Here is an 8,682-nt window from a genome sequence, read left to right as displayed (position 1 = left end):
AGGCCTGCCAAGTAGACGGCCCACACCCACACCCGCAGCGCTGGGGGAGCCAGCCCCTCTTTGCACCCTAGGTGGGCTGTGGGTTGGGACTCTGAAGGCCCCAGGGCCCAGCCTGGGAGCCTGGATCCCAGGTGCGGGCCGGATGAGCAGCGGTGCAGTCTGGGCGCGGCTTGCAGGCCGCTGCGAGCCCCGGGAGGACCACCGCAGGCCGGTGTGGCCCGGGCGCGCGGGCGGGGCGACTCTTGGGTCACGCCGAGGTCATGCCCTACTCTGGTCTCTGCCCCGGGCCTGCTCTAGGAAGAGACCACCTCTGGGAGCCGGAGCTGCGCCTGGGAGCAGGCAGGGCAGGACCAGGGGAGGGCGGGGTGCGCCCGCGAAGAGCCCGGGCAGGCACTGACGGGCTGGCCCGGAGGCCGAGGTGGCGCCGCTGCTCCGCTGCTTCCTAGGCTGAGGCTGCCAGGGCTGCAGCGGCCGCCTCCTCCGGGCGGGCGGGCGGGCGGGCGCGCGGGCGGGCGGAGTGGGGGACTCTCCGGGCGCTGACATTTGCAGGCTGCCCTCCTGATTGGTCCCCTCGCCGAGCTGCTCACGGGTTCATTCAACTGTTAAGCACCTCCCCGTCTCTCTAAAGGACATTATAATGCAAGAAGCCCCCTTTTTAACCACAAACCGAATTTTCTTTCATTTAGGTGATCTATATATATCTATATCGTATAGCTTATAGCTTATATCTATTTTAAATAACTTAAAGCCGCTAAAATTTGGGGGGGAACAGCTTTCGCCCTGGAGCGGTGCGCGATGCTGTCTCACGCCGACCTCCTGGACGCCAGGCTAGGTGAGTGCGCGCCTCGCGCCTGGGCAGCCAGGAGAAGCCTGGGCAGGAAATTGTCAATTTGTTCCTTATTTTACCTTAATGTACCCTAAATGGACTAATTTCTTTAAAAGTAATTGTGCTGTATTAAAGTTTAATTTGATTTAACATCGTCTTTAAAAAAAAATCTATGGAATATGTAGAACCAAAAAAAAGGAGTTGGGGAATGTTGCTACTTTTTGTTTTTCTTATTTTTCCTCCTCCCTCCCCTTTACGTTTTTTTTTTTTTTTCCTCTGAAAGGCGATCTGCCCTGTGATAATTTGTTTAGAGGTGCTTCTTTTTCTTTTTCTCTCTTGTTTGCTTTGATTTGGGATTTTCTTCCTTTCTTCTCATTCTCTTTCTCCACTACCTGCTTCCCTCCTCCTTGTCTAAGTAAGGTTGAATTTGTTTAAAAAAGAATGTTGCGTGAAGGAAGAGCTGCTACCATCGGGGTGGATTTGCTAAGTGTGCTGGTTGAGAAAGAGCAAAACAAAATTCGTCCTCGCAGGCATCGCTACCTTCTGCCGGGCTCTCAGGCTTGCCACTGGCTGAGCGGAATGCGCCTTTTACTTCTTCTGAAAGAAAAGTTGAATCCTCTCAAGTTTAACTCGCTGTTTTGGCTGTGGAGTTTACTGGAGCTTCTGTAATGCCAGCTGGGTTGCGGGGCTCTCGGTTTCCGGTTTAGGAATCTTTGGTGATGAATGTGACTCCATTTCCCAAACACTTGCTCTGACTTGAGGGGGAGGCGGAGCTGATTGGGGTTGATTTGGGGGTGTGCATGGAAGGTTTGGAAACTTATTTATCTTCTAAAGGGAAAGGAAATCCTGCCAGCGGTAGAGTTCGGCAGACTACCTAAATCCAGGTGCAGCAGCGGCCAAGGAAGTGTTTAAATCTCTTTCTTTTCCCCTACCCCTCCGGTCTAAGAATTTGCTCTCAATTTTTTTTTGGGGGGGGGGGCGCTGGGAGTACAGGTTTTGAAAGGGCATCGGAGGCATCTTTTATTACTGGGCCTGAGAGTGTTTTATTGCGGGAGAAAAGAAAGCCTGTGCTTGTTTGCTACCCAAGCCAGCTGCTGAGAGAGGGAAAGGGCCAGGAGGCGTTGCTTCAGTCCGGTTGTCCGAATTGCGAGGAAGCCGGATGCGCGCACTGATCGTTTCGTCCGTCCTCGCGGCAAGCGAGAGCGGAGCTGATGGGGCTACAGGAGGACGGCGCAGAGAGGACAGCATCTCAATAACGGTCGTGACCCCTTCTCTCCTCAGGTATGAAAGATGCAGCCGAGCTGCTGGGCCATCGGGAGGCGGTGAAGTGTAGGCTGGGCGTGGGGGCCTCCGACCCCGGGGCCCATCCAGGGGACCTGGCGCCCAACTCGGACGCTGTCGAGGGAGCCACGCTGCTGCCTGGGGAGGACATCACTACCGTGGGCTCCACCCCGGCTTCGCTGGCGGTGAGCGCCAAAGACCCGGACAAGCAGCCCGGGCCCCAGGGCGGCCCGAACCCCAACCAAGCCGGCCAACAGCAGGGCCAACAGAAGCAGAAGCGCCACCGGACGCGCTTCACCCCCGCACAGCTCAACGAGTTGGAAAGGAGCTTCGCCAAGACCCACTACCCCGACATCTTCATGCGCGAGGAGTTGGCGCTGCGCATCGGGCTGACCGAATCCCGAGTGCAGGTACGCGGGGATCCGCCGGAGAGTAAAGGTGAAGAGGGGGGTAGGCGACTTTGGGCAAAGGGAATCTAGTAATTCCTTCCCCTCCTGGGAACTTGGGCTGTGCTGCAGCCACTTTTGCACACTTAGGTCGAGCGAGCAGATTTTCTACCCAGAAACTCACCCCATCACCATCCCCCAGTGGTCACACAAGGCCCATCTCCCACCAGCGTAGCCACCACCCCGACAAAGTCTTCACAGCCAAGTCGGCACTGTCAGGGGCCGACTCCTGTCCAGAGGCAACTTCGTGCCTAGGGCAGCCAGGCAGGCGCAAGACTCGCCCTAGCCCACAGTACTGACAAGTATTTTATTACCCTAGTGAGCTCCTGTGAAGCACTTGGGTAAAACGGGGAATACAACAACCGTACAGAAAACAAGAAGGGAGGAAATGAGGCACTGAGCTAAAAAAAAAATAAAAAATAAAAAAATAAAAAGCTACACCCTCATGTCACTGAGTGGCTTCATTTTCCTAAAATATATTCTTCCGCCACTTTCAGACAAAATCCCTCCAGCTCTGATGTTCGCAAGGGTTTGCACCACCAGCGCCCCGCAAATGGCCTGGAGATTCTCCACGGCCTGTGAGCGCTGGAGTTTTGTTTGTTCACTGAACATATTTTAGATTCTCCCAAGGAAATTGGGAAAAAGAAGTTGGGTGAAAAATTGAAAGCTTTCTATTGTAGATATACGATCCAAAGAAGGAACATTTAGAGTGGGAAAGGTTGACTGGTAGTGGACAAGTCAGTGTTTAACCCCTTATTCTTACTGAACCAAATACCTTTCAAGTTGTAAATTTTATATATATATATAATTTTTCTGAAAAGTAACAAGTAAAATTATAAGTCTGATTAATTCAATACTTATTTTACATTTTCTAAAGAATAACAGTAATATCAAATATTTTCCGGACAGGTGCTTGGAAGTGAAATCCTAGGTGCACTTTGTTTTGAGCTATCCAGAGTGCTGAAAAAGATCTTTCACAGTCTTGGAAAATTCGTGTTTTCAGTACCGCGTCCTGGGTGTCAATCTGACTAGTATGTTAAGTCAGTGCCACCTGCCTTTATAAATTAACTGTAAACTCATTTGCTTTACATTTGATCTAAAAAGTGAACGACAAGGGTTGCCATAGTCCCTGCGTTGAATATTTCCAATTGGCATTTAAAAAATAATGTAAATGGAGAATAGTAACAATCTTCTGTTTTAATAGTAACTGAATATCATTAAGGACTTAAAATGGTCAAATTAATAATATTCAGGGTAGAACCATAGTGATCAACATTTTGATTCAATATAGATCAGCACAGTTTTGTTAGTGCACTCTGAAAGGTCTGAACCGTGGGCCACTGAAATTATTCACTGAGAGAATATTTAATTCACTGTACAGATATGTATTACTAATGTCTTTTAAACCTTCAACCTTTCTTCTTTTTAAAACTTGAAATTTAGCTTAAACTTTTATAGAAATATACAATTCTAATGCTATGTTAATTATAAAAGGATTGTAGGTTCAATGTTGGAGGTTGAAAATTCATAAAATTTGCTTTTTGTCCAACAAAAACATTGACTATTAATTTTGTCTTAAAGAGTAAGATGCTATGTCTTAACTTAGCTATACTGGTAATTAGTTCAAATTAAAATGGAACTTAGAATCACAAATAAAATATAATGGGACAACTGATTTTATGAAAAAAAGAAAATGAGGTCTATTAAGCTTTATTAGGTCTTCTAAAGGTTAATGATGGTGATTCTTTTAATAGAAAAAGTTGTAAATGAAATAAAATATAAACTATATGATAGAAATTGTTATTTGCAAAAAGTACACAAAAATAAGCAAGAAGAAAGAGATGAAGTACTTTAATTGTTCTAGCATAATGTTCAACCAAAGATAATAGCTTGAGGCTGTTGATAGAAACAATTTAATAGAATGGCAATTTCAATATTTTTAAAAATAATGTTTCATAGATTAAAAAGTAATCAGATCAATATAACCTTCTTAATTAACATTTCAAAATGATTAACATTATGTAATGTAATGAAAAAATAATTTATGGAAAATGTATTTACTTCACAATTCACTGTACCATTGCTCCTTGACCAAATTCAAATTAAATAGTAATTGGTTTATATTGGTATATGATAAGTACTTCATAGTTTTCTTTATAGTTAACAGATTGCCACACATTCTTTTCAGTATGTGGGCCACTGCACTGATTAAGAGTGATCTAAACATTTAATTTATTGCAATTGTGTGTTTTCAGAGACGCTTTTTGAATCTAGGCTAAATTATTCAATATACTTATTTTTAATCTGTATCTGTTATACATCACACTTTTAAGTATTAAAGCACCTCTACTCACATGGAGGCCAATTCCATGTCTGATATTGCTCCCCTTTTCTGGCTAGTGTAATAAAACCATTCCTTTTATAGCATGCCATTATTAGAAACCAATTTCAGAATTATTTATAACCTGGAATGGCTTATTAAGCAGCAATGCGAGAATCATGCAAATTACGCGATCAAATGCAATATAATAAGCATAATCATTAGTCTCTAGCACGGATTAATTAACTTTCAATATTTTATTTACATAAAAACCAAATCAGTGAAATAACTTCTGCACAGTCAGGCTTGCCTTTCAATATTTTATACGAACAAAAATAATGTGCTGTAATTCCACTGACCGTGTCCCCCAGAATGGCCCTGTCACCTGCCACATCTTAATAGGGGGACAAGCTGAGAGTATTTTCTAGTTTTCTAATGGAATGAGAAATTGCATTTTCTCCTTCTTCCAGCACTATTAAAGTGTAATGAATTCGGCCCAGAGTTCACGGCTGGCTGATCGAAATGAACCTGAGATCTAGGCTTTAATACAGCTCCCCAGATTTCCTCCCAAATCTTCACATTAATCATTTGCTGGATTCCAATGAGATCTTCATAAAGCTTTTGCTTTGAGGGGGAAAAAGTAATATTCTTTCTTTCTCCCCCTCTTTCTCTATTTCTGAGCCATTTATAGCTGGGGAATTAAATGGGCTATATATTTTAAAATACATTTACAGTATGTCTATATTACTGTAACAGCAGATATCATGAAAGTGGATTTTTAGATTCCAGCCTCCATTAGATTCTCACTGTTGTATTAAGCATTTTCAAGAAGGGCTGCATTTCAAACTGAGTATAAAGTTGGTGTGTGACTGTGGTTAATATAGTTCCTGGAGTTGTCATCCATGTGTTCTGAAAATCTCCCTTAGGTTTTTGCCTGCATTTTAATCTGTCATGCTCTAGTTTTCAAGTGGAAACATTCACAGTTTTAAAACATATGCATCATAGCTTGGAACAGAGGTGCTCAGATCTCATACAGATTTTTCACCAACCCCAGTAAACCATGAAACATAAAAAGTGCAGCCACCATTTGACTACTAACCTTCAAACATAATTGAGCACAATTTTTTGATTATTTCTATAATATTTAGTTCTTTCACAGCGATTCTTTTCCGCTTGTGTCTGAGCATCACCTAAGTTCAGAAACCTTACTGGCAGCGATATTTGCTATTGAAATTCTACTGGGTACTTTCTCCCCCTTGCTTCTGCTCCTCTCTCCACTCCTTCCATCACCTCTTGCCCTCTAAACAACCCAACATTTCAGGATTCATTGGCATTTGCAGTGTGCTAGGAACTTTTCTGGATTTTATAAGACACATTTCAAAGTATATCTAGTACTGCATGGAAGACATGAGGACCATGTAGACACAAAGGTTTTTGTTAAGGACCCCATTCTGTCCAACTCCCTTGCATTGTGTAGGCAATGCAAAATGTGGGGGGTTTATCTCTTCTCAGAAGGTCACTAACAGCTCAATCCCACCACATTGATCCCATCCACCATCAAAGGCCCTATTTGCCTCATTAATCTACCACATCACCAGCTCTGGGGCTGTCTCAAGAAAGGTACAAGGCGTATTTACCCACTGCCAATACTGGGGTAGACAGCAGTGTAGGAAATGGAGGTAGTAAATGGAGAAAGAGGAAGCGAGGGTGAGGGCCACTGGGAGGATAGGAAGGCCAAGCCCGGCTCAGAGAGAATTCTGCCTTGCAAGGCCTTTCACACTGGCAGGCAGAGAGTGTGTCTTGAACATAAGGCTGGTTTTCTGAGGAGGAAAGCAGGGATGTCTATATTCTGAGGCATTAGCTTGTAAACATTCCTGGGTTAAGGGACAGGAGTGACCGTTTGGACTACAAATACAGTGATCAAGTGGCAGTTGACCAAGTTGTAAGAGGAAACTCAATCAGTACCTGAGCTGTGTTCCACATCATTTTTATGTAGGCGCAGCACGCCTTCAGTTTTAAGCTTCAATTCTGCCAAGTAAGCATGTTGGTGAATTATTGCTCTTAAAGATCAAATTCAAATAGGTAGAAATAGGCAGTTGTTTTCATCAGGCAACTTATTTTATATCTTCCAAACAACTCCTGTGTGAAGTGAATTTGACATTTATAAGTGCATTGTCTTAGTATCATCTGATTTACCTGGGCCAGTGTTAAGGATCAAAGAGTAGGAGGTTTATTTTCATTTGGAGTATATTTTCTCAAACACATCTTCCTGAAAAAGGCACCTGGTGTTGAAACAAAATTAAATTTGTTCCCTAACTAATGTGAGTTTTAAACTTGATCTCCTTTCATTTGTATTGATCAGAAATTTTACTTTTAGATTATAAATTGAGATTACTTTTAGGTTATAAACGAAAGTGGGAAGGAGAGATTTGAGGGTGTCGGAAGCCTCCATACTTGGTGACCTCAGTAAGTTACTGAAAGGAATGGGCTTGAAGGTACTCAGAGCGGGCTGCAGCACAGGTGCTTACGCCTAGACAAAGATGTCCTTGGAGTAGGTGAGGAGTGTGCTAGCAGACTTGTGGTAGCAGCATCAGTCGCTGTGGGAGGAATCAGAGGCAGGCTAGTGACCCAAGCAACATGGTAGCTCAGTGCTGCTCACTTGCCCACGCCGATCTCTATATTAACTGCTCTGCTCTGTCAACCGTGGTGGTAGGGTTTTCTTTGTCTTTTGATTTCGAAACTCGTCAAGTCACCCACGGTCCTTCATCAATTTCCAAATTTCCAGCGTTTCTGAAAATTCTATACCCCATCAGTGTTATAAGACATGCTATTAAGCCACATGGGTACGCATGTTTGTCTTCATTTGTGTACCTGTGGGTCGAGCCTTGACACGTGTCTGCCTGCAGACCTGTGCATCTGTGCCGTGCACGGAATGCATCGCTGTGCAGGGGCTGCTGAGCCCCGGGGCACCACCACCACTGAGCAGGTGTGTGCACGCTGGATGTGGGCGAGAGACCGGTGGAGAGCTTGGATCTCAGGCTGGGCGGGGGCTGCGTCCGTCAGGACGTGGGCGCTGGCTAGGCCTGGTGCTGACCACTTGCCTGGGACGCGGGTTTCTGGGGTCCTCTCCCCAGGCCTCGCGGCCGCCCGGCTGCTAACAGAGCCCTGTCTCCTTCCCGCCCCGCCCGCTCCAGGTCTGGTTCCAGAACCGGCGCGCCAAGTGGAAGAAGCGCAAGAAGACCACCAACGTGTTCCGCGCGCCGGGCACGCTGCTGCCCACGCCAGGCCTGCCTCAGTTTCCCTCCGCCGCAGCTGCTGCGGCCGCCGCCATGGGCGATAGCCTGTGCTCCTTCCACGCCAACGACACCCGCTGGGCGGCCGCCGCCATGCCCGGCGTGTCGCAGCTGCCGCTGCCGCCGGCGCTGGGCAGGCAGCAGGCCATGGCGCAGTCGCTGTCGCAGTGCAGCCTGGCGGCCGGGCCGCCGCCCAACTCCATGGGGCTGTCCAACAGCCTGGCGGGCTCCAACGGCGCGGGGCTGCAGTCGCACCTCTACCAGCCCGCCTTCCCTGGCATGGTGCCCGCCTCCCTCCCCGGCCCCAGCAACGTGTCGGGGTCTCCCCAGCTCTGCAGCTCCCCGGACAGCAGCGACGTGTGGCGGGGCACGAGCATCGCCTCTCTCCGCCGCAAGGCGCTAGAGCACACAGTCTCCATGAGCTTCACCTAATGCCGCGCGACCCCGGCCCGCGCAGCCCACGCACCCTGCGCTCCCCGTGCCGGGGCCGCCCAGGACCCCGCGCCCACCCGCCCC

At 46.9% G+C, this 8,682-nt stretch overlaps 1 protein-coding gene across 1 annotated transcript; it reads left to right on the top strand.

Moving 5' to 3' along the window:
• The first annotated feature begins 652 nt into the window (after positions 1 to 652).
• Positions 653 to 8,677, top strand: Otp (orthopedia homeobox). The gene is made up of 3 exons (XM_004645727.1): positions 653 to 832; positions 2,108 to 2,517; positions 8,068 to 8,677. The coding sequence occupies exons 1-3, from the start codon at positions 796 to 798 to the stop codon at positions 8,596 to 8,598; spliced, it is 978 nt and encodes a 325-aa protein (XP_004645784.1). The 5' UTR covers positions 653 to 795; the 3' UTR covers positions 8,599 to 8,677.
• The last annotated feature ends 5 nt before the right edge of the window (positions 8,678 to 8,682 follow it).

The sequence above is a fragment of the Octodon degus genome, unplaced genomic scaffold (genome assembly GCF_000260255.1).
Source record: "Octodon degus isolate 3935 unplaced genomic scaffold, OctDeg1.0 scaffold00238, whole genome shotgun sequence".
Classification (NCBI taxonomy): Eukaryota; Metazoa; Chordata; class Mammalia; order Rodentia; family Octodontidae; genus Octodon; species Octodon degus.
Note: the sequence above shows the minus strand (reverse complement) of the source record. Positions and strands in the feature narration are given on the sequence as shown.